The sequence below is a fragment of the Chrysemys picta genome, chromosome 8 (genome assembly GCF_011386835.1).
Source record: "Chrysemys picta bellii isolate R12L10 chromosome 8, ASM1138683v2, whole genome shotgun sequence".
NCBI classification, from domain to species: Eukaryota; Metazoa; Chordata; order Testudines; family Emydidae; genus Chrysemys; species Chrysemys picta.
Window position 1 is genome coordinate 105,154,936 of NC_088798.1, and position 26,525 is coordinate 105,181,460.

At 46.2% G+C, this 26,525-nt stretch overlaps 1 protein-coding gene across 2 annotated transcripts in view; it reads right to left on the reverse strand.

Moving 5' to 3' along the window:
• The window catches only part of GLRA1 (glycine receptor alpha 1), a 67,839-nt gene that overhangs the window by 10,186 nt on the left and 31,128 nt on the right, over window positions 1-26,525 (reverse strand). For both annotated transcript variants that reach the window (XM_008166486.4, XM_065555112.1), the window contains exons 3-8: window positions 22,743-22,810; window positions 9,047-9,270; window positions 4,203-4,285; window positions 2,956-3,093; window positions 2,048-2,262; window positions 932-1,078 (exon numbers count right to left, since the gene is read on the reverse strand). In XM_008166486.4, coding sequence (XP_008164708.1) covers window positions 932-1,078; window positions 2,048-2,262; window positions 2,956-3,093; window positions 4,203-4,285; window positions 9,047-9,270; window positions 22,743-22,810 — 875 coding nt within the window. The remainder of the gene's footprint in view (window positions 1-931; window positions 1,079-2,047; window positions 2,263-2,955; window positions 3,094-4,202; window positions 4,286-9,046; window positions 9,271-22,742; window positions 22,811-26,525) is intronic.

Consider the following 26,525-nt stretch of genomic DNA (forward strand, 5'->3'; position numbering starts at 1 on the left):
ACACCTGTAATCAAGGTGGGATCTCCTCCAGAAATAATTACTCACTTCCTCTCTAGGACCTTATCACCTACTGTTGAGCTGTTCTCTCTCAAGAGAGGCAAGGCACCTGCCATGGAGGAGATGACTTTTATCTGCTTATTAAGCTCAGCTTCTTTAGTATCTATTCATCTCTGCATTTAGAGCCAGCCTGAGACAGCTATTCATATTTCTTTGCCTCTAATTGTATCTACTGTTCTATTTCTCTCTCTAGTTCATTCTGTGACGTAGCATCTCTGCTGTGGGCACCTTCCGAAAGGTTCCAAAGCTTCCAATGTGCAGGCTGTAGATTTCTACCCAACACAGGCATGTTCTGATTGATTTCAGTCATGGGGAACGTGCATGGAGCTTGGCTAAGGACATTTTAAAGGTTTTTTGTTTTTTTTTAAAGAGTATTTTAGAGAGGAACATCACAGTAAATCCGAGCAGCAGATGCTTCTGAACGTAGTGCTATTCGGCAAGGTGGCAGATACAATGAATGTGTCACTTACCTTCACGCTATGGTAAGCTGCCTCCCTAGGTTATGCCATTCCATGATAGCCCCCCCTCCCACTGCCCCTGAACATCAAAACAAGCAGCACTTCCAAACCAGTCCCTATGGAAGTCACTCTTGGGAGAACTGTCTTTTTAGACATAAATCCCTGAACAGGCATCGTAAACCAAATAAAGGAGTTTGGTACACCCCGGGAGCAAGCTGAATATTGGAGGAGAAACCAGAAGCAGTAGAGCTGGCCATATGCTCTGATACTTGCCCCTCCTCACTATCTCACTGTATGTAAAGGACTTCCCTGAGCGCCACTTGCCAGATCCAGCTGGCCATGTGAGTGACCCTCTGAGGTTCTAGAGGGAGGGGACTCCTTGGGACCAGCTGTGCGCTGCATGACTTGTGTATTACCTTGTGGTGCCTCCTCTTCCTTCTGAATCTGAGCAGCTCTTTGTGCTGCCGGGACACAAAGTTGACCGCGGCATACTCCAGAAGAGCTGAGAACACGAACAGCAAGCACACCGCCATCCAGATGTCTATGGCCTTAACGTAGGACACCTGTGGGTTAGAGAGGGAGACTGAGACACCTTGTTCCAGCATCTGCCTTTCTTCTCGCTATTCCCCCAAGCTCTTTGGAAAGTGATAATGAAACAATTGAGGCAGCCATGATATGCTCAGCATGCGCTCATAGACATTAAAACCTGTCTTACCGAGCGAGGGAATGTCGTCCAGGACCCGATGTTAATCCTTGTTTCCCCTTAAAAACAATCCCACATCTGAAATTATCTAGTGTATAGATGCAATGGGTTGTGCAAGGGAAAAATAGTAGCACATACAGAATAGGAAGAAACCCGAGTTTCAGTTATTCTTCATGTCCACTGAAGGCAGGACAAGAAGTAATGGGCTTAATCTTCAGCAAGGGAGATTTAGGTTAAATATTAGGAAAAACTTTCTAACTATACGGGTAGTTAGGCTCTGGAATGGGTTTCCAAGGGAGGTTGTGGAATCCCCATCACTGGAGGTTTTTTAAGAACAGGTTGGACAAACACCTGTCAGGGATGGTCTAGGTTTACTTGGTCCTGCCTCAGCACTGGGGGGCCAGACTTGATGACCTCTTAGGTCACTTCCAGCCCTACATTTCTGTGATTCTGTGATTGTATCTTAGTGGGCCAGATTCAGTATTAATATTGAATGTAGGAGATACACTGAGTATATGAACTAATATAATATGCATGTTAAGAGTTTGTAGGCACTTGGGGCATGGCCTGAGAGCGCAGTTCTCTGGCTTAGAATGCTGCCCCCTAGGGGGCAGTTACTGCTAATGTAACTTAGCACAGCTCAGCTTTAACGTACATTGAGGCTGGCTTGGCCACTGGTGGCCCACAAATTTGGGAGCATACAAAGGTAGTGGAAAGCCCGTGCGCAAGTTTGTTGACTGGAATTCTGGACATATTTGAAGATCTGGCCCTAACTGTTCAATGCATTGGTTTGAAGGAATTTCTTCCAAGTGTCCGATGTGCTCCGTACCTTGGGCAATGATGCTCGGGAACCAGAGCTCTGGGTGGTCATAGTGAGCACGGTGGTGATGCCCAGGCCAACACGGGCAGGCGCAGCATCCATGTTGATCCAGAAGGAGATCCAAGACAGGATGACTATCAGAAGGCTGGGGATATACATCTGGATTAGGTAGTAGCCCATCTGTCGCTCCAGGTGGAAACGTGCTTCTATGCAGGTGAACTTGCCTGAGAATGACAGGAGTTAAATTAGAGGGTTACTGGTAGGAGGCATGATAATCTCATGGCATCCAACCTCAGCAAACAATGGCTGCCTGCAATTTTCACTCCCTGGCTAAGAAACCGTTCTTGCTGAGCAAAGAGGACATGTGGTAGGGGATGGCTGAGTATCACTAGTGCTAGCACATGCATTAATAACATCAGCACGACAACACCATGAGTCTCCCTCTAACATCTTTTTTTAACTAAATGAAAGTGAATTTGTGCTAGTGAAAGGCACCAGATTAACAGGCGTGTAGACTGAAGTTCCCCATTGAGTTCTAGAACAGACACAGCATGAAGGTGAGCTTGGGGAGAGGGTCCGAATGAAATACCCCGGCAGACGCAGAGACCTCTGATGGGCACAAGAAGGGTACATAGGAGACATAAGTTTTGGGTCTGTTAGCTTCTTACTGGCAATACATTTGTGTGAAGATTGTATCTTCAGCAAGTCCTTAGACGGGTTGTTCTCCAGGATATAATTGTTAGATAAATGCTACGAGCATGCAACAGATGATGTGTGGCAAATATACAGGGCCAAATTCTTACTGCAAGGAGCTTAGCGAGTAAAGGTAAATGGCCCTGAGGATGGGAGACAGGGCCCTGAGGATGGTAGACAGGGCCCTGAGGATGGGAGACGGGCGTTTATGCCCTGTTACTGACCTGTGTTGTAATGCTTGGTGCAGTATCGCAAATCTTTTTCTTCCTTCAGGATAAACTGAGGCAAGGTTAATCCATCAGCAACCTGCACAGCTCCTTTCTCTTGCCATTCGAATATCAGATCGTTCATTGTGTAGCCAACTGTTGAGAGTAGGGAACCAATAGGACACGTGAGCAAGAAACCAAATGGTGTCGAAGACAGGTGCGAAGACAGGGACGGTATTGCGGAGAAGGAAGTCCTGCACGGATGCAGGGAGTTAGACGTGATAGGATGGGTTTCGTGGTTCTCCATTGCGTCACACAACAGGTTTGCTGAGGCATACCTGGTGATGAAATCTTATATAAATGGTATAGATGGGCAGTGGTGCACTTCATGCGTCACAGTGGATTCCTGTCCAATAAATCAGATTTTCTGTGGGCTTGGGCTATTCTTTTAGCTTAGCTTAGCCTTTCAGCCCTAGCCTCTTCCTCTGCATTAAGTTAATCGTTGGCTTCCTTTCCTTATAGTGAAGGAGACACGTAGGGGTTCCTGTAGGTGCAAGCATGTGTCCTAACGTGGGGGCGGGGGAAGCCCCACTTGCAGCTTGGAGAACCTTCACCTTTCTCCTTCAAAGCAGGAGGCCAATGCAAATGCAGATAAACAAGAGCGCCCCCTTTAGGAGTTCAGCCATTGCTTGAACCTGGATCAAGCTAAGAGATGTCAGGTTGTTTCCTGGAAAACTCATAGACTCATAGACTCTAAGGTCAGAAGGGACCATTATGATCATCTAGTCTGACCTCCCGCAAGAACTGCTCCCTGAGTGAGTGCTAGTGGCAGGAATGAAATAATCCTGGCAAAACTAATAAACAAGATTGTAGGGACCACGGTGACAGACAGGCTTATGTCCGGGCTCTTGGGGGAAGGATGCAAGGAGGGGAGGGATGTGGACCCCTACTTTGGCCTCTGATCCCTGATTTAAGAGCCCTCCCCTATCCATCTCCTAATGCCCTTTGTCTTTGACAGGGGCTTTATTCCTCCATCACAGGCACAAGAAATAGTTGTTGGTAGAAACTAGTGCTAGGCGGGGCTGTGTGGGTGATGGCAGGTAAAGGAGTGTGAGCAGAGGATCATGCCGACACACACATGCCAGGTAGTATGTCCTGGCTTTTATCCCCCTTTGTCTTTCATAATCGGAGAACCAGCTGATTGTTGAAGAGGGACAGAGCAAACATGGTGGTTATCTTTAGAGGGGAAACCCCTCAGGACTCACAGCTCTCTAACTGCATGATGCACGTCTGCACGTCCATGGGGAAGTTCTTCAGATCCATGGGACAAGCCAGCGTTAGTGTAATCCTGGGAGGAGAAGACAGACAGGGGAATCCCAGACTCAGTTTGAACACTGACAAGTAGTTACATGACATCTGAACAATTTAGGTGCCCACTCTTGTATAGATAGGCTAGTCCGCTACCTGTGCAGGGCCACACCTACCTGTTTGGGGGCATTGCCTGGGTTATCTGCATCTTCCTTAAATGTAGTTTCAAGTGTGACACTGCACTGTGTCAGAAATACTGAGCAGTTGGGCCTGTGATTTAATTCCCAGCTGCCTTTTGCCGGTGGCGTGTTGTGACAACACCACTTCTTGGATTGTGTAGAACAGAAGAGTCCCACACCGAACTGTCTTGCTGCTTCTATCTTTATTTCACGCCTCAGGCACATAACAATCTGGACCAGTCTGATATCATGGATCCACCAAATAGGATATTTCTAAAGGCTAGTGCTGGTTGGAAAATTTCAAACAAAACATTTTCCTGTTGGAAAATGGGGCTTTGTCCAAATTGAAATTTGCGTGGGGGCGGGAGGAAATGATAGATTTCAACAAAATTTTCTGTTGGGAAAATTGAAACAAAATATTTTGGGTTAGGTCAGTGTCAAACTCTATATCTGCCTGAGCCGCTGCAGTGCCTCGTGGGAGTTGTAGTTCCAGATCCCTTGTGCCCCATTGTCTCCTCTAGCCAATGCCTCCTGGTCAGACTCCATGTCCCATGATGCACCACCGTGTCTCTCTGCATTATGCTCCATGCTCATAAGAACGGCCATACTGGGTCAGACCAAAGGTCCATCAAGCCCCATATCCTGCCTTCTGACAGTGGCCAATGCCAGGTGCCCCAGAAGAAATGAACAGAACAGGTAATCATCAAGTGATCCATCCCCTGTTGCCCATTCCCAGCTTCTTGTAAACAGAGGCTAAGGACACTTCAGAGCATGGTTTTGCATCCCTGCCCATCCTGGCTAATAGCTGTTGATGGACCTGTCCTCCATGAATTTATCTAATTCTTTTTCTGAACCCTGTTATAGTCTTCACAACATCCTCTGGCAAGGAGTGCCACAGGTTGACTGTGTGTTGTGTGAAGAAATACTTCCTTTTGTTTGTTTTAAACCTGCTGCCTATTAAAACATCCTTCTGGCTGAGGAGGCCTGGATGGACCAATTACAGGCCTATCCATTGTTCCTTAATCAGCCAGCAGGGCTGCTGCTGAGCACTGTGACAGGGTGTCAGAGCAATGCCTGGTTGCCAGTCAATTCAGGGCTGACTCTGGTTCAGATGGCCCTGGCTGTAGGGGAGCGAGAAGATACCTTTGAGAAAGTTGGACTCCACACCCAGTAGTTGTCAGACTGAGTTGATTGGGGATTAGCTGATTTACATGCAGGTTGTGTTCACATATTTTTCCTTCTTTGGTAAAGAGAAACCAGGGGTGACAACCTTGCTTGGATATTGCTGGTTTTTCTTCTGCTGAGTCATCCCACCATCTTACAGAGTAACTCCAGCACTGCAGTGACTCAGCACTTTTGGACCCCCTCCCAGCCCCAGCCAGAGAGGGACCATAACGAGGACTCAAACATGTGTCTCCTGCCCATCAGCTCAGAACACCAACTACTAGGTCATCTGGCGCTGAGGGCTGGTTTATTACATGCACATTGTTGGTGGAGAACGGTTTCAAACCGCAGTGTGATTTAAAAAAATGGGGGGAGGCATCAGGTCTCCAAACTCTGCCTACACGATTGGCAGCTTTGATTACTGCTTTGGCTTGCTGTCTGGTAGCTGCTATCTGCACTGAAACCATCCCCCATTTCTGATGGTGGCGATCTGCATTACAGCACTGCCTGTTCATTGTCCATTCCACAGAACCACGCTGCCACCGGACACATGAGATAGCATAATAAGACGCAGCTGCCGCCTGCCTTTGGGGATTGTAATGTGAGGTTTGAGTCACCTGGAGTTCCCAATGTAACACAAATCCACACTACGAAGAAGGCAAAATGTCTTTGGGACGTCTTTTTGGCTCCTTTCCCCCCTAGCATTTTTAATAAAAGTGCTTGTTCTTAAATTTATTGCTTTAAAAAAACAGGGAGAGTGGGGAAATGGATGTTTTCCAAAGGCGAATTAGTGCAAGTAGTACAGTTCCACAGAAGTGTTCTGGATTCCTATGGCAAATGAGTGACCCTGCGGAGTAATGCTGGGAAAAGGTTGTGAGGTTCTGGGGTAGAAAAATACCCCCTTACTCGCCCTCCCAGCTCTCCTGAGTGAAAACCACACAGGAGAATGGAATAAAGAGGTTAGGAAACCAGGTGATCCGCAAAGCAATGTGAGTTGGGGGCGGGGGGAGGGGGTTCAGTATAAACTCTTAACTCACACTGGGTTTCTTGCTGCAGTGCCCAAAGTTCGGTCGATTACCTGGACCAGGTTTGGAGCAAAATCTGGGTAGATTGATGGTTCTTGGCATCCAAACCATGCAAATTTGCAACTCCACTTGGTTTCAATACAATGGTAGAGGAAAATGGTCCCATTTAGCCAAGGGTTTATCTATACCAGAAGTTTGCCTTAATTCAGCAATCAGTGGTCAGCTGCAAAGGTAATAAACCCCTAGTGGAGACAAGGAATTGAGGGCTGGGTTATTGTAGGTCTTGTTCATGTAACACTCCCATTGACCTCAGGGGGAATAGCATATATTTGAAGGCTGCAGGTTCTGGTTCTTATTTAATTTAAATCTAGGATAAGTGAAGTGCTTGAATTGGGGAAGAAAGGGATTATCTAGGAACCCCCTTTACCTGGCTTTCCCATCCCATCCTCATCCCTATTAGTGCAGCCCTAATAATAGGTCGGGATCACATAGCAGAAGCCCCGCCGATCCTCTGCTTGCTTCAGTTTGTGTATTGAGTAAGTGAGTGGCTCTCATCCACCTCCCTTGTGTTGATGTGATTTCCTTCTCCACCCCAGATGCAACCTTTTTTTCAGGAAGCACTAATCCCAGTTACAGCACCTTCAGTAGGACTGAGCCATCTGTGAGTATGGAGGGACCATGCCATAACAAACCGAAGTGCTTTCTTTGCCTGCCACCGAGACTGTCCTGCACGTGCTGTACAAGCCCCGTCCATTTCAAACACAGCGCCCATGTCAGAGCTTCCAAACTGTCTGTGTGTCATATCTCGGTAGGAACTGGGTATATTTAAAACAGAATCACTTAGCATTATTATTAGTTCTGCCTGAGTGTCTTTCTCTTTATTGCTGCAAGGAGTATTATTATGTGGCAATTTTAATTGTCAGGGTGCCTAGAGCTTTTGGATAGGTATCTAACTACATAAATCTAAAGAAAAATGATTTTATTCATATGCTTTTTTAAAAGGGACTGTATTAATATGGCTAGGCCTTGAAGCTAATGTGTTCTGATAGTTTGCCCTATTTGGTTACATTTACCTTAAGGATTGCATTCATCTGTTAGTTTTCAGATGAATACCGCTTCAGCAAGCATATGTGTGCAGTTCTCCTGTGCCGGAGCGGGCGGTTCAGGTACTGGCTTGTTCATGGGTCACTGAAACATTCTTTTTTAAGTATGCAAGACCTGCTCTTCAGATATGGACACCTAAATGACATATGCTCATGCAAAGTGTCAGATGTGCAAACTGGGAAGTTGTGCACCTAGAAGTCTAGGTGCACATGTAAATGCAGGATTTGTGTGCTCAGGTTAGGTAGGTGCTTTTTGAAAACTGGGCTGATTGCAGCTGTAGAAAGGATGGAACTATTAAAAAAAACCAACTATGGATAGGGCAGTCCTTAAGATAGAATCCATGTAATGAGACAAATGTCCTGTTAGCTTAATGTCATGATTGAACAATCTTGGCAATTCCCCTTTAAATTTCATGTCACACAGTACGTGTATATAAGCGTTTAGATGTATGTGTATGTAACATATATTACGGTGTGTATATCTAGAAGTGTAGATAAAATTGGACCAGTTTTGAGTATATTAGGTTACCTCCTTTTGCGTGTAGACACACAATTCATTTGCACACATAAATATGAAAAGGCTTCCGGAAGGTTAGTGAACAGAGTTTCATTGAAAAAGGGCAGAACTCTGACCACCAAGGGAGATGTTAGTGTATGTAGGAGCGGGGAATGCAGAAGGGAACAGTTTTATTCTCTGTATCTGTACAAATCCTTGGCAATTACTTCAGTGTGGCCTCTTAATTTCCTCTTTCCTTCAGACCTGGATAGCTGGGGTTTCTGAGGTTTCTTTGATATTCAAAACCATTTTGGTTTGTAGCGAAATATTGTAACAAATCTGTGTCCGTTTAGGAACGTCACTACTGCAGACCATGGCCACTTGGCTTGCAGCAGCAGTGAGGATTGAACCATCCACCTACTCCAAAAAGCACATCTCTTGGCCTAATGGAGAATCTCCTTTTTCTGTGAGGGATGGAAGGCCTCTGACATACAGTTGAGAAGTTCTTATGTTCTCCAGTAGAAGGCCCATCCTAGCCATTTTGTTAGTGTCATGTGATTTTAAATTGAAACTTGTTTACAAGACCTGAGCTAAAGAGTGAAACACCAGTGTTTGCTGCTGTCTCCTTGCCAGTGTAGGGCTGCCATCTTGGATTTTACCTCAGAATTGTGAGGATGGAATCAAGACAGTTTGCTGGGATTTGAACCCAGGGAGTTCAGTGGTTTGAAGGCCAACCCCCAATGCTCTGTTTATTTACCAGCTTCTCAACTCAGCCTCAAGCATGCTTAGGCCCACCGTCCCCCCACTGCCAACCATTCTCTTTATCCGTCTCACCTGATACTGTAGAGGACGTTGCCGTTTCTGGAAATGCGCAAAAGTTTGTTGTCTGTGGTGATCTCGTGGAAATGGGCCCCCTTCTCGTTGGCAAAGAACAAGTCAGGCTTCCAGATGGAATCCAGCATGGAGGGGTCCAAATCCAGGGAGTCATCAGGGTACTCGTTGTACGCCAGCCGCGGGTCGTTCCACTGCTGCCGCAAGAAGATGTTCACCCTGTAGTCCTGCAGTAAGGGCACAAGAGTTAGCGGCGGGCACAAAGTTAACGGTGCCCAAAAGACACTAGCAGTGGCCAGAAACTGCTAAGTGCAGAAGAAAGGGACACTGAAGGCAGCTGGGTTGAAACAAGCAAACAAACAATGTCTTCGGCGTGACTAGGATCTCACGCTTACTCTGTGACATTCCCTACTGGCATTATTTCTCAAGGAATAACTGCCTTGTATTTTTAGCTCTGTAGCCAAAAGACACAATGATGGGCAAACAGCTGCTGCCCATGACACCTGCTCTGTTGCAGTGATCCCCAAATCCATAGCACGTGAGGCTACAGCCTCACCGGTGCTATAGGGCAGTTGTTTTCAATCTTTTTTTCATCTGAGGACCCCTACAAAATTTCAAATCGAGGTGCGGCTCCTTTTGGAAATTACATAGTCTGTGGACCCCCAGGGGCCTGTGAACCCCAGATTGAAAACCACTGCTATTATGCATTTAGCTTGAAGAGAAAAATTCCATTCAAGGGTCTGCTACTGAACCTACACTCTCACTAAGTCTCCAGGACTATTAAAATATTGTTCATTTACTGAGTGTGTTGAGGGCTGGAATTATATTTGCAAGATGCATCTTGTGGAGGATTAAGGGGAGGGCACAGAAAGCAATTGGATTCAGTATTCCACCCGCTTGTTATTTGTAGGCATGCTACCTCCTTGCTGAGAGGGAATCCCCCAGGACCCCACATTTCTCCCCTTTTTACTTCATCATCTTCAAAGCTCCTACTCCATGACAATCCTTCCTTTGTCCAGAGTTTATTACCATCCTTAGCATTGACTGTGAATAGAGGAAAGGATCACTTAAGAACACAAGGTGTCCACCCCTGCAATGTCTGTCGGGATGGGACTCTATCTATAGTCCCACTTTTACATAGGTTCTTTGTAGATATTATCCATTTTATTATGTATCAACATGGCTCTATCAAGTTACTTGTGTTGAAGCCGCACTAATGACCGGAACCCCACTGTACAGACACGTTGTAAGAGACAGCTCTTCAGGGCAGAGATGTTCAATCAAAATAGGCAAAGGAAATAGCATTGAAGATGAGTGACTTGCCCAAGATCCCACAGGAAATCTGTGTGACAGAGCTAGGAATTGAACTCTCATCTTCTGAAGCCTAGTCTAATTCCTTAGCCATAAGACCATCCTTCCTCTCATTGCTAAAGCTCTTTAATTGTGGAGGGCAGATAGGTCTCAACTCCCAGGGCTCCAGGATTTGGGCCACGCAGGGCGAAAACCTGCCACTCTTTCTGACTAGGATGGTGGTGGTGACACAGGGCTGTCTACAGCTATGGCAGCAATTGGCAATGGGATACAGAGGCCGCAAATTCCATCTCCAAAAGGACATTTAAAAGAGAAAAAAGCCCAACCAAGGTGTTAGCGAGAGCGAGCACTAAAGGGGATGATCCATATTACATGTTCATAAACATTAAAACTCTGGCACCAGACAGTCTCAACCGATCTCCCTCCAAGCCTTTTGCTCTGAGACTTTCTCCTGTGGGGTGGGTGGAGGAGAAGTATGGGGGTGATGTCATTCGAGACCCCTCTCTAGCTCCTAAGCTAGTACATTTGGTTCTCCTCTCCAACCATAACTCATAACGAATGGTATTGATTTTATAGGCTTGGTCTGTGATTTCGTTGCACTGTGTCCCTTTAGCAATATCATTTGTCCCATAACCTCATGTTTTACAGTTCTCCTGAGTTCTCCAGATTAAACTGGTTGTTGATCTCTAGCTCACATTCATGACCCGGTCTCCTGGACAATAATGGGGCAACTTTTGTTCTCTGTGTCTGACCCAATGGCTTCCCAAGGCCACCTGTCCCGTTCCCTGCCTTTCGCATGAGAAAGGAAGCAGACCGATTGAAATGAGAGAGAGAGAACCGACTCTCAGGTGGACGATAAAAGCTCCAAGTACTTTAGCAGACAGTGCCCGAGGAATGGCATGTCAAAAACCAATTTCACTGCCCTTGGCCAAACTAATTGTTAGTATCAGGGCCATGGTTTTATTTAGTGCCTTTCTTACTCGAAGTAGCCTGAAGCATTTTACAAAGCTGGGAGTCAGATACTGGCAAGGAATTAACTGTGTGCACACCAACTATTATGGGCTCATCAGTGTCTAATGCTCAACTTGAACATTTGAACCAATTTGTTTGTATTTTTTCCTGTGAGGCAGTGTTTGCCAGGACTGTGGGGTTATTCCATGAGTCTGCCATCTGTTCTTTAAAGCCCACCTGTAGAACACAAGGATCCTCCCTTAAAGATTGCATCTCTGACAATGCAACAGCCCAACTTGCAGTGTTGTGCCTAAGACGGAGTTCTGATCAGAAATCTGAACTGATATAATCTCTTGTCCCAGGGATAAGAATGCTACCAAATGAGCCGACTCAGCATGAGGGATCAGCTGCTATTATTTGGGGGAGGGATAGCTCAGTGGTTTGAGCATTGGCCTGCTAAACCCAGGATTGTGAGTTCAATCCTTGAGGGGGCCACTTGGGGATCTGGGGCAAAATCAGTACTTGGTCCTGCTAGTGAAGGCAGGGGGCTGGACTTGATGACCTTTCAAGGTCCCTTCCAGTTCTAGGAGATGGGATATCTCCATTGATTTTTTTTTTTTTTTTAATTGTGTAAACATGACTTGCAGTCTGATTACCCTGGGGCAAGATTAGAAGATGACACAGTGGGTGTGTCCTATAGTTTTGATTATGGCAGTCAATTACCAAAGCTCTTCTAGAAATCAGTTTTAAGACTGTGCCCCATACACACCCTTTGTGCATAGAAACTACTAATGACCTTGTAATTTTGCCAACAGCACACAGGCCAATGTCTTGATTAAGTTAAAGGGAATAGATTTCTGAACATGAATAAAATTCGATTCTTTCCCCTTCTGCTGAGAGCCAGGATGTCACCTTTACAAGTTTTGGTGGGTCTTTCTCACTTTATTATCCCTCTCCTTCTCCCCAAGATAATGTGTCTCTAGAAAAATGGCCAATAGCTGTGGCCAGCTAATAATGAGCGGCCTTGTGCAGAACTAACAATCATATAAATCTGAAAGAAGGAAAGAGAGACAGAGAGGAAAAGGAGAAGCGGATAGAAAATAGCCCTGAATTCATTGCACACGGTAGCAATCTGAACAAGTTGCATACATTGATTTCCCCCCTTTCTGTCTGTAAAGATCAGTGGTGGTTGCAGTCAGGGAAAATCAATGTAATTGGTCTAATAGGCAGAAAGCAAAAGACTGTTTTGCTTCTTCAGCTGCAAACCAGCGGAACGCGAGCAGGTCAGCTCCATCGTGGCGTCTATTTCGTGTACGACATGAGTCAAACCCATGTTTGGAAGGAACTTCAGCAGCAGCTGCCCAGAGTGTGCTCAGTCTTGTGGAAAATGAACCAAGCCTTCCCCCCCCCACAAGGGCTTGTGTTACTCAGAGTTCGTGCTCCTGGGCTAAATTCATAGCTGCAGCTCCAAAAGTTGCCAGGAAGAAAGGAACTTGAGCCAGGAACGGCTTCAGACTAATTGTCCAATGGATGCTACAGGGTGGGAGGAGGCTGGAAGTAGAAGGATCTACTATTTCCCAGATGACAGGGGAGATGGTTTTGTAGGCAAACTTGACCACGAGCCAAATGAAAATGAATGTCCTTTTCTGGAACGTAGTTTGGATATGACAGGACTTGGCAGTGTGATGGAGAAGCCTCACCCGAGAACAAAACATTCCATGATGCCCTAGTTCTATTCTATATAGGTTCTTATTCCACACTCATCACTGTCCTTCTTGTAGTGAATTGAGTGACATGACTAACATCTGTTTCCCATCGCTTCTCATTGGGTGCCCCCATCCAGGAAAGACTCAGACCGTTTCAGCTCCCTGCTGTGGGTCCGGGCCACCTCTCTCATATGAGAGAGCCGTATCTCAGCAGTGCTGAATGCTGCAGAGAGGTCCAGGAGCATGAGAATGGATGTCTGCCCCTCTGTCTATTGACAGCAGGAGATCATCTATCAGTGCCACTAAAGCTGTTGTCTTCCCATGTCCTGGCCTGAATCCAGATTATGTTGAGTCTAGGTACTGGCTTAAATTAGATAAACTGGTAGTGGGCCTTTGGCTAGCTTTTCTCTGAGCTTGCTCAGGAATGGGAGGTTGGACACTGGCTGGAACGGATGTATCTAGGGTGGGAAATAACCAATAGCAACCAGTTAGCTTCTTGCAAGGGAGTTGGGTAAAGCTTCCAAGCAATGACTGTGGGTCTGCAGCTTCAAATAGCTTTATTTAAATACCATGGTCTGGATTCTGCCCTCAACTAAACCTGTGCAGAGTGACTGGCTCTCTTGTCAGTTCTGGGTTCCTGCTGGAGTTTGGAACCAGACAGGAAAGGGTTCCATGACTGAGGAGAAGGCTCAGCTGGGGCTCATTAAACTGTTTAGCGCTCCTGACATGTATCCGTGGAGGGAGAGGAAAGGTGTGGCCAGCATGGAAGAAGGCTGGACGCAACTCAGGGAGACGTGTTGCTGTCCTGCTTGGACTGTAGAGGAATTGGGGGGAGGGCTTTTTATTTTGGGCCATGCTTATATCCCCAAAAGGGAATGGGCTCCTGGCACCACTAGGCAGGGGTTACGGCACTCCCCAATGGCAGTGCGTTACCCACTTCTCTCTTACTAGGTAGAGTGACTGGGGAGGGTTTATTTTTAATTCTGTACATTCATTATAGGCTGCAAAATTCAGTCCAAGAAAGTGATGAAGGCCGGTGGCGAAGGAATGCTCAACAGGGCTTATAAAATTATGGATACTAGAAAGGAATAGTAACCAGATAAAGATGCTGAGCACAAGAGTGCACCTGGTTATAGTGTCTCACAACCACCTCCTTACTGCTAAATGGAAGGACTGTTTTCCAGAGCTTAGATTACGAGCATGGGAGTTCGGGACTTTCTAGCCCAAGACTGGATGAGAGAGACAGACAGAGCCACATCTCAGGCTGTCTATACTACGGAGGGGGATCGATTTCAGATACTCAAATTCAGCTCTGGGAATAGCGTAGCTGAATTCAACGCATCTGATCTGACTTACCCCGCTGTGAGGACGGTGGCAAATCGACCACCGCGGCTCCCCCGTCGACGGCGCTTACTCCTACCTGGGCTGGTGGAGTATGAGCGTCGATTCGGGGATCGATTATCGCGTCCCGACGAGATGTGATAAATCGATCCCCGAGAGATCGATTTCTACCCACCGATCCGGGCGGGTAGTGAAGACAAGCCCTCAGAATAGCCAATAGCCCCAGGATTGGGGCCTTCACCTGTAATGTAGGTGACCTAGGTTCAGGTCCTGCTCTGCAAGGTGAGTGCCCTAAGCACCAGGCTGTAGAGTCAGTCTCTCTCTGGCCCAATGGATATTCACACATAGTGGAACAACTCCTACAGGGGAGGGAGAGTGCCTTATTGGCCAGTTGTGAGCACGCTCACCAAGGATTCCTAGGTTCAGTTCCCAGCTCTGAATCCAGCACAGCTAAGTCTCCTATGTCCCAGGTGAGCACTCTATTGTGTCTCTAACTCAGAAAGCTTTTAGATGCAAATTTCATATGGAAGCTGGTCCATCGCCAGCCACAAACCACTTTGGTTTTGTCGAAACAGCATTTTTCAGTGGAAACATTTTGATTTTTTTTTTTCACCCGTTCTACTCTCTAGCCAGATCTGCCACTCGTTTGCTGTGTGAGTGTGGACAAATCTCTATATGTACTTCCCCATTTGTAGCATGGCTAAATAGTACCTTCCTCCCGGGGCGAACCTGAGGTTTAATATTTGCAAATAGCGTGGGGATCTTCAGCTGAACGACCCCATCTGCTATATGCACGATCGGCTGGATGCATCACTCCAAGTAACCCCATCCGAAACAATGTGTATGTAACACAGTAACTATATACCTTTGGTCTCTTTCTTGAAATATCTGTGCTGTGTCAGTCTTATTTACTGCCACTAGTTACGTCAAATAGAATCATAGAAGTGTAGGATTGGAAGGGACCTCAGTAGGTTATCCAAGACTAAATAATGACTAGACCATTCCCAACAGGGGTTTGTCTAACCTGTTCTTAAAAACCTCCAATGACGGAGATTCCACATGGAGCAACAGCAGTTCATTCAGCATGATACAATAAAAAGCTGTAGCCCCTGTCCCCCCAAAAGGTGCACAGACAAGCGAGAATCCTGCATTGCATCAACCATTTCCTGCAGAAGGAAAAATAAAACACCAGGCTGGCTGGTATTATTTGGATTTCATAAAAGGGAGTCCAGTGGTGACACATTTAGCTGACTTCAAGTACAATGGGACCTATTAGAGTGAAGTAATCTAAAGAAACCCACAAATCTGCTTCACTCTACGAGACAAGGCTGCCTATACTTGGAATGCAGTGTTGTTACAGCTTTGTCGGTCCCAATATATTAGAGAAACAGGCTTTTGAGCTTACGCAGCACTCCTCCCACACCTGAAGCAGAGCTTTTTCGAAAGCGTGTCTCTCTCACCAACAGAAGTGGGTCCAGTAAAAGAGATCACCTCGATAATTGGAATGGCATTTTACACTGAAGCAGCTCAGGACTTTCATTATAATTTGGCTGCAAAGAGACTGTTACTGTATCTAAATTCGCCAGCTTCTAGACCATTGAGCCTGGATCCCTTTCCTGTGAATTTCAAAAAATTGCCCCCCCCCAATTAAAAATATTCCCCAAACCCACCACCACTGCATTGCTCTCCATCAATGGGGGGCAGGGATAGCTCAGTGGTTTAAGCATGGGCCTGCTAAATCCAGGGTTGTGAGCTCAATCCTTGAGGGGGGCATTTAGGGATCTGGGGCAAAAATCTGTCAGGGACAGTACTTGGTTCTGCTGTGAAGGCAGAGGATTGGACTTCATGACCTTTCAAGTTCTCTTCTAGTTCTATGAGATAGGTATACCTCCATCTAATAAACAAATAACCACCCCAGCACTCCTACTGTAAGCTATTGTGGTTTCATCCCTAGCTGTAGAATACAGCAGTGTTTTCTTTTTCGATAGACGTAAGAGAAGGGCAGCCTGACACGGCCTAAAGGGCACTCACAGAGTGGCCAACCCGATCCCTACTTCCTGTGGGCATGGTCAAATCTGTGCCTGCAGAGGAACAGGTATGCGAGGGAAAAGGATGGAGAGGAGGGGAAGAATGTCTGGAGCACACAAAAGGCATGAGAGCTGCATGTTACAAAGTGTAGCTCCTACCAATCTCATTCAGTGGCAATGCAGGGGTGGGGGGAGTGTTGAAGCTTGTGGATTCACAACTAGGTAGACCCACAGACTATTCCCGATGCAAAGTATGTGTGTGGGGGGAGCCCCGGGAGTGGCCTGGAAAGATTCCTCCCCTGGTTACTCACGCTGTGAGCTAGGGGCAGGATGTATACCTTAAAGCATCTCACTCAAAAGAGGCTCTTCCTAACCTCAGCTTTTACATTAGTAAATATTTTTTTCTAGTAAAATCGGAGGTGCAAATCAGTATGGTATCTTGCTATAAAGAAACTGTAAATACAGAGCTGAAGAGAGATTACGGATATGAAAAATTAACCTAAACTCCTGGTGTAAAATACAGAGGCGTATTTGAAAGATCTCTCTGCACTGGTAATTCACTGAGCTGGTAACTCCAAACGATGACACTCGCTGTGCAAAATATTCACAGCAAAACTGGGGAGCCCTCCGCATTGGTGGTTTTTGCATTTGTTTGTGATTTTCATACAAATAAACTGATTTACTGGAAAAAAAAATCCTTTTGAGAGTTCACCATTCCCCTTCCTGGTTAGTCAGAAATGATCCCCTCAGCATTTTTGATATTTTGAATTTCAAAATTAGAAATCTTGGTTTGGGAGGGACTAATATTTTGGAATTTTTGAATATCTGCACGTTTTGAGAAAAAAGTTCCAGTTCTGGACAGGTTTTGAAAAATAAAAATGTTGCATGTTTGAAATTGAAATTGAAAAAAAAAAAGAGAGAAATGTCACAAAACGCTCTTCACTGTTTTTTCGCTGCCCTGCTTGTTACGTGTGCAGCTGAGCCCAGTTCTGTCTGCAGACACTCATAACTCCTGTTGATCTCAGAGGCTATGGATCTGAGGTCCGAACGTGGCCCCTGGGTCGATAGTTTCTCCCAGTGTTTCATCAATAGTGTATGCTGGATTGAGGCTGGTGAAGTTGTGGTGGCTTGTTTAAACCCATTTACAGAAATGATTCATTATCTGATTGGAGACATCTGTGCAAGAACTATCCAAACAACTATATTACAGCAGGATGGTTGCACCCTCCAGGTTCTTGTGCCCTTATTAGATACTTCCTTAGTGGATATAGTTTTGCTGCAGTTGGCCATAAGGTTACGTTTAGTTTGCCCTTTTCAAATGGGATGAATCCTGTGTGCAATTCCTTTAAACAGCTGAAAAATATATATATGCAAAGGGCGCTGTGGAGAATCAGAATCCCAAATGTCAGAGCATGATCTTTTCCTTAAACTCTCATTTATAACTCGTTACTAAACTCAGCCCACTCAGCTGGGACACTCGATTCATGAGGTGTTTGGTTTCTATTTCCGTTTTGAATGAGATATTTGCTGTTGTGTTTAGATTCCTCGGTCTGCAAATACCGCAACATTCAGTAATAAAAATGAGCTGGAGGAAAGGTGCATCTCCTAGCTTGTTAAATGCAGAATTCTATTGCAATGTTTCCGGACAGAAGGGGGCCATCTAGACCCATCCACCCATCTGTCTGTACCCTTTAATGTTTTTCTCCTCAAAGTGCTTGTTTAATTCTATGTTGAATATGTTCCCAATTGCTGCTTCTCTTATCCTTGGGCTGGATTAAGAGCAGGGCTGATGGAGCTGTGATACAAACCTCAAGCTGCAAGAGGACCCAACCTCTCACACTATAACAGTGTCCCATCAATCACAGGGCATTGTGTATGCATACTTATGGTTCCTGTGTCTATGTCTATATTTCACTGGGTCCTAGGGTGACCAGACAGCAAATATGAAAAATCGGGACAGGGGGTGGGGGGTAATAGGAGCCTATATAAGAAAAAGACCTAAAAATCGGGACTGTCCCTATAAAATCGGGACATCTGGTCACCCTATTGGGTCCTGTTCTGCAAGGTGCTGAGAGCCCTCTTCTACTACTGACCTTGAAGGATCATGCCCTTAATCTGGTTCTGCCTTTGGGAGTCCATTCCACACATTCATTTCCCTCTATGCGTTCTCCTAACCTCCTGGAACATTTCATCTCTTCACTTCTTGCCCTTTGAGCCCCCATTAGAGAGTTCATAGAAGGCTGATTGCTCTTCCAATGCTCTCTGCACCTTTATTACCTTCCTTCTTGCCACTTACTTTTCTAATCAATGGAAACCGGAGTTTCACAACTTCTTCATGTAGCTAAACCCTGCTCCTATATCTTCTCTTCCTTGTTGCCCTTTTCCATACTTCTCTGATTCTTCTCACTCTGCTATGGTGCCCTCAACTGGTGATCTCATTAGCGGTATGCATGTTGACAGTAATGATCCCCACTGATTTGTGGTCTATGGAGCTTGTCGCTAGAGTCTTTAAATGTCAACAGTAATGGCTTATGTGTGAACGAAAAGTCCCAAAACATATTTTAAAGATCTCTCTAATTAAATGAATTGATAGATCTCTGTGGTTATGCTTCCCTGGGTACCAGCGATGTGGTTACTTTTTACAGCATGCTAGAGTGATCCAGCCATCCAGGAGACTGTAGCATCTCTTGAACATTGAGCTTTCTTGTTTTGTTTGGCCAGTGATTCTACAATGCTACCATAACCAGTCCAATTTGGGTCAACAGTGGGATTTGAACCTGTGACCATCAGGGCTAAAAGCTTGAGACTGCACTACTCCAGCAAAAGAATTAAGTCCCTTAGCTGGGAGCTGGAGTCAAGGCTGGTTGACTTGTTTTCTTTGAAAAATGGGGTTAAGTCAAAAATGGAACTTTTTTTGTTCATGAAAAAAGTTTACCAATTTTTTGGTTTTGGAAAAACATTTTAAAAATGAAAAATGTTGAATTTTTTAAAAATATTTTGTTTCAACTCAGTGGACGGAGAGAATTCTTTTCTCATTTATTTAATTTTTTCCATTGGAAAAGTGTTTTTTTTAAAGCTAATAGTTGATACTTTCTCTCACTTTTGAAAACCCTCCTTCCCCCGACACCTTTGCCCAACTCCACACTTTTCTAGTGTGAAAAGGGGAATAAAAAGAAATGACAAAAAAAAGGGGAACAATTTGTGTTTTCTTTCCAAAATTTTTGTTTTTAATTCTCTGTTTCTGTTGGGGGAAAAAAATGAAAAAATTTGAATGCAATTAAAGTGATTTTCTTTTGCAATTTTTCATGGAAATTTTTTTCCCCACCAGCTCTAGTGGTAGCGGACTCCAGCCTCCATGTGGACCAGCCTCTGGACTGGTGACAAAGAGTCATGCTCTCCTCATGTCAGCTACACTGTTACCTGAGAAGGGTGCTAGGACTTGAGCTGCAGGTGTGGCAAAACCCTTCCCTCATTCATGTGGCAGCCACCTTAGACTTAGGGCTTGTCTACATCAGTGGTTCTCAAACTAGGGCCGCCGCTTGTTCAGGGAAAGCCCCTGGCGGGCCGGGCCGGTTTGTTTACCTGCTGCGTCCGCAGGTTCGGCTGATCGCAGCTCCCAGTGGCTGCGGTTCGCCGCTCCAGGCCAATGGAAGCTGCAGGAAGCGGCGCGGGCCGAGGGACGTATTGGCCACCAGTTATGTACTGAAGTTGCATAACTTAGATTGATCCCTCCCCCTAGGGTAGACAGGAGCGGCACCAGGGTTTTTGGCGCCCTAGGCGGAGGTCCTTCCGCACTCCCAGTCTTCGGGACACTTCGGCGGCGGGTCCCGGAGCGAGTGAAGGACCCGCCGCAGAATTGCCGCCGAAGACCCGGAGCGCAGAAGGACCCTCCACCGCCGAATTGCCGCTCTCCCAAATCCTGGCACCCTAGGCGACCGCCTAGGTCACCTAAATGGAAGCGCCGGCCCTGAGTGTAGACCAGACCTTACCCAGTCACAAGCAGGTTTCTATAGTTGTTTTCAGTAGAGCTGGTTGGAGAAATTTGGACAGAACCATAAATACACAGTTCTGTCAACACTGAAATGCTTCACGTAATCGGGTTGATTTTGCCAGAATATAGTTTCAGAAGAAAATTAGGGACGGAGGAGGGGCACTGTTAGCATCAAAATGTCCCGTTTCAACATTATCAGACCAAAACATTTTGATTTTTTGTTTTGAAGCTACCTTCCATTTCAAAGGGTTATTTTGTTGTAATGGGTTATATTGCACACAGTACAAAAGCTGAAATCAAAACATTTTGGTCGGTTTGAAATGAAACATTCTGGCTGACCAGAAGCAAGTTTTTGATTGGCATTTTCCTGTGTGGAGAACTGTGGAATTTTCTGGTTTTGTACTGATTCTGAATAAGCTTCATTTTGAAATCTCAAAATCCTCTGTGAAATGGAACTTTCATCCTCCCAGCCCGAGTTTGGAGACAATGCCATTCATGCAATCTAGCTAATCTGCTACATTTAAAAAAACAGCTGTAGGGGTGGGGGCCAGCTTATTAGCAGGGTGATGGAGAGTTCTAACAGCTGCTCTCCGGTGCCACACTTCTGTTTTTTGATGCCTGCTTGAGAAGAATCAGCATCTGTTGCCTTGAGTTTTCAGAGACACTCAAACCTACGCTTTCAAGTGGTAGTGGGGATTTTTTCTTCAGAGGAATGGATTCCAAAATGGTGGACCCTGCAGAACAGAGTAGATCCCCATAGTGTGTTCAATAAATCTGCATTGTGTTTCTCTTTGCTGGGCTAGGCTTAAGACGCACTCTTTTATGGCATATCCAGTTCACCAGGGTGCCTCGGGATTGTTTCAGTGGATTGTGAAATGCCTTGGGGAGCAATATATAACAGGTACGTTATGAGAGCAGACTGTTCAGCATGATGTCTTTCTGTATATTGCACAGGGAGGGCTAATGGGGACTTGCCCCATCTCCTTTGCCATTCAATGGGATGGCTCCACTGAATTTTATGGAGACAAGATCCACATCATGATTTGCTTATTGCACCTCACGCCCAATGAAGTTATCCAATAAAATAACACGTTAGTAATAGTTCCATTCTCCAATTCATGGACAAATAGAAATGTCTAGGGAATGGTAATTTATTCTGCACACGAATGTGGTGAGTTTAGGCACACTACAATATAATGTGTGCTTCTAGGATTTGAGAAGTTATTGACAAGTGCAGCCCTCCAGCTAAGGATTGTATTTCCTTAAGAATTTAGACCAAATATAATCAATGCCAACTTGTGTCTAGTAATAGGACTAAATGTACATTGCATTAGAAAGAATACTAAGCTACACATTCTGCTGTACTGTAACTAAGCATAGATAGCGCCCAATTCTCCTCTGATTTCTGGTGTAAATCTAGAATAACTCCACTGAAGTCAATGAAAGTGACACCAGTGTAAAATGCTGTCTGTAAGACTTATAAAATCCTCTTCTAAATGCACAGGACAATTGGAGTTGGGGCATTTTACATACTTCAATCAACATCCTTCTATAGAGAGACTTACAAAAAGGGTAATTGAACATCATATTTCTGAATTATCTTTAATTAATACAGAGGGATGGCATTGTACCTCCAGAGTTGGGTTTGCTGTTCACTGATTATGTCGCAACTGATCTTTAATTGCTCTATCTGAAGACTATTATCTCCTTTCCTCATGATTGTCTCCTTCTAGCTCCTTACAAATTGGATACAGCTATTGCAATGTTGGTTAATTTCCCCCAAAGATGGTCTGAGCTTGCAAAACCTTGCAAATGTTGATTCTGATTAAATGCATTTTAAGTTTTTTGTATGCAGACAATGGCTCCAAAGAAAATCCAGATATGAAAACCCTCTCCAATTCTGGGGAATTTGAGGATTGGTTCAGATTGGATCTGGATTGAGCTGCTGCCCCTTAACTCTACAATGGGCTAATTCAAAATCCCAGATCTAAATGCTCTTGAATTTTTAGAAATCTTGGGTGCATCTCTGAACTATGTGGCTTGGTGAAACCTTTTGCAAGTGGTACTAGGAACAATTTTTTCTCGTTTCCTTACTTCTATATACTCTTCTGAGAATGTCAGCCTCTTATTGTTGCCCATTCAAATGCCTATATTTATGTGCAGATGCATACAGATAGTACAAGATCTTAGTCTTTGAACAATGAAAATCTTGTACACTAAAGCCTTTAATTTAATCACCCTTCAAATACAATCCAGGAACAGAGGAGCAACCGTCTCCTTTAGCAGAATAAGAGCAGTTTGGAAACTTGCCACATGCACTGGAAGTAGAATGTGACCGAACAAGTTGAACAGCTATACTTAATTTTACTTACCATAGTCGTTTCTGCAATAGAACCAAAGCTGTTGATGAAAATGTTGCAGCTGACGTTTACTGCCGGGCCTGCGCAACAAATTAAGAGCAGATCAGGAATCCACCATATGATCACTGGCAAACATACTTCCACATTGCAGTGCTAAATCCTATTGGCATGGAAGTTTAGCTTTCTATATGGCACCATAACCTCTACACCACCCTGCGGCTGTTTGAAAATCTGAGTGGGTCATACGTATATCCCCTGGGTCATATTCCACCCTCTTCCATGTTCTGTAGGGCCAAATCCTGCAGTCCTTCTTCGTATTTTATTCAGTCAATACTTGAGAAAACTCTGCTTGTGCTGGCCGGAATTTGCCTGAGTAAAGATCCAATATGCGGGTTTTAAACAATAAAGCTCCAAATGGCATGCAACTATGAGGGACCGTCTCATGGAACCTAGTCATACTGCCCTACAGAGACATGCGTGAACGTAAGCAGTTGGCAGGGGTGGCCTGTGAGGGGTCCGGAATTCTGGAATGCTTTTCTGTTTGGTCCACCAGAGCATGCATCCGTGCAGGCTGTGAAGTGTATTTTAACTTACAAGCAGGAGGGAGGTTGGGGAGAAGTAGGTGGAGGGGACTGGAGATGAAGGATGAACTGATAGGATCTCATGATATGGTTGGATAGAAGGTCTTTGGGGATTTTTATGTAGTATGAGCAGGGCCGCCCAGAGGATTCAGGGGGCCTGGGGCAAAGCGGGGGAGCTGCGGCGCTTGTATTCACCCGGCGGCAGTCTGGGTCTTTGGCGGTATTTCGGCGGAGGGGGGCCCTTCAGTCACTCCATGTCTTTGGCAGCACTGAAGGGCCCCCCACCGCCGAAATGTCGCCGAAGACCCAGACCGCCGCCGGGCCAGGGCTCGCGGGGCCACTGAAGACCCGGACCGCTGCTGGGCCAGGGCTTGCGGGGCCCCTGCGGAGCTCGGGGCCGGGGGCAAATTGCCCCATTTGCCCCCCCCCCCCCGGTGGCCCTGAGTATGAGCTACAAATGACAACTGGTGCATCTGGAAATGTGAATCAAAATATTGCACTGATCAACTTGAGATCGTGTGACGATGTGTTTGGAATTTGGGAGTTACCAAAACCTGCAGATTGGACCCAGGTAAATAGAAAATAAACTTAAATATAAACCATGAGTAAGAACAGAGTTTGAACCACACACGTAAGCCTTGAATTTTCTTGCACCTTCTGCTTTCACCACCACATGAAAATTCCTGACCTTTGAGTGTGCTCAGGGGGATAAATTGGATTTTGGTTCCGTTAGCTCAGATGTGGTGTTGGCTAGATGGTGAGTAGGGCTGGATGGGAAATGTTTTTCAAATCTCTGAAAGCTTTGTGCGACAGGAAATCTTTTTCCATTTTGCCTTGGGACAGAACTTGGGAGGCTACTGAAGCCAAACCGGGAGATTTTAGCCCGCTTCAAGTCCGGCAGCGCAGGGGGGCTAAGGCAGGCTCCCTGCCTGCCCTGGCCCTGCGCTGCTCGTGGAAGCAGCCGGCATGTCCCTGTGGGGGTAGGAGATGGAGTCTCCACACGCTGCCCCTGCCTGCAACACGACCCCTGCAGTTCCCATTGGCCGGGAACTGAGGCCAGTGGGAACTGGTTGGGGTGGTGCTTGCAGGCAGGGGCAGAGTGCAGAGCCCTCTGTCCCCCCACCACCTGCAGGGATGTGCTGGCTGCTTCCACGAGCGGCGCAGGGCCAGGGCAGGCAGGGAGCCTGCCTTATCCCTGCTGCACCGCTGACCAGGAGCCGCTTGAGGTAAGCACCGCCCGGAGGGAGCCCGCACCCCTTACCCCCTTCTGCACCTCAACCCCAGCCTGCACCCCACTCCTGCACCCAAACTCCCTCCCAGAGCCCACACCTCCTGTCCCAGCCCTGAGCCCCGTCCCAAACCCAAACTCCCTCCCAGAGCCCACACCCCTCACCTCGCCCCAGGCTCAGCCTGGAGCCCCCTCCCACACTCCAAAACCCTCGGCCCCCTCCCAGAGCCTGCACTCCCTCCCGCAACCCAACCCCTTGCCCCAGCCTGGTTAAAGTGAGTGAGGGTTGGGGAGAGCGAGCGAGGGAGGGGGGATGGAGTGAGCAGGGCGGGGCCTCAGGGAAGGGGCGGGGCAAGGGTGTTTGGATTTGTGTGATTAGACAGCTGGCAACCCTAAGTGGTGGGCATATCCAGGTCTTGTTGGCATGCATCATCCAACTCTGTACCCCCCCCATAATACATTGAGGGGGAAAAAATCCCTTCCTGACCCTCCTGCTGATTGGCCAGGCAAAACTCTGAAGCATGAACTTTTAGTAACATAAGACAAACTGGAAGTGAGCCCCAGGGCTTTTGAGCCCTGCCCCCCACCATCACAAACAACCATGTCATTGAAGCAGGAGTTGCAGGTACTTCTCTGTGCCCTGACAGCTCTCCCTGCATAAGTCGTTCACAGATATCTAACATATGCATTTCTGGTTTCTTTAAACTGGGCTTATTTTCAGTCTCTGCTGTAACTGCTTCATGTGGGGCAGTCTTCGGGGGGGGGGTGCGGGGGGGAAAGGAAAATGGCATATGGTGGTTGTGGGTTTTTTTAAATCCCTATTGGCTACCAGGATGATGTATTAGCACTGCTGATGGTGTCAGATGGCTTATACTTGATAATAAGGGGAGGAGAAGTGAAGCATCAGAGGCCACATCTGTGATCCAACAGCCGCTAAAAGATGAAATGCTCCTTTTTGGCCCAATGATTTTAACAAGAGGCTTGTGGTCTGTAATCAATGTAAACTCCCTCCTGTGTAGAAATTAATGGAATTTCCTGATCGCAGAGCCTGTTGTTTTCTGTCCTGTCCCCTTCTAAAGCTTTGTACCTCTTACTAAGCAAGGGTAGCTTTGCAGAGACACAGCCACCTCGCTTTGCATAAGTGCCAGGCAGCGTCATTAGGAGTTTCTTTGTAAAGATTCCCAGAAATCCAAACGGTTGTCTTCTTGCCAGCTTCCGGACAGCTCTCTGCCAACTCAACAGCAGCTCTCAATCTGCACTGCTCCCTCTCCAGACTAGTTAACGCCGGTACAGGCTAGAACAGCACATGCACAAATGTATCTTTTCCCTTTATCAGCCCCTCTTAACCAAGAGAAACACAGCTGGCATCCCAGTGTTTGAAGGAGCCCATGTGAAATGGACCTGGAGCTAATCAACCGTTTAGTGGTTGGGTGAACTCACTATGCAAAGCACATGTCTAGGATAGTCCTCTTGCCGTTTGGTGGTTCTCAGTTTGCTCCTTCTGTAATGCTCTGATTGGGTTGGGAAATGAATGACTGGTTTCCCAGAATCAAACTCAAGGGCATCTGTAAAAGAACAAAGCGTGTGTGTGTGTGTGTGTGTGTGTGTGTGTGTGTGTGTGTAAAACTGCTGGTAAAACACCAGGCTCAAAAGTGTAGGTGATGACACTAGCAAATAATCCATAATCTCTGGCGTGTGTGTGGAGCCTTTCATCCCAAAGGGGACTGTGCGCGAAATGCTAAACTAACATGATAAACGACTGCATGGGCAACATTCTCCTCTGATGTACATGAAGGATTTCTGCTCTGCTCTTTGACTCTCCCCAGCCCACGTGGAACTCTTCACTGACACGTATGTTAGTGTAGCCGAATGTGAAGCAACATCTACCCTCGGGATCTGAGAGAAAAATTGTGCTTTCTTGATTTTCAGAGGTGCTCAGCACCTGCAGCTCCAATTGAAGCGAATGAGAACTGTGAGTACTCAGCA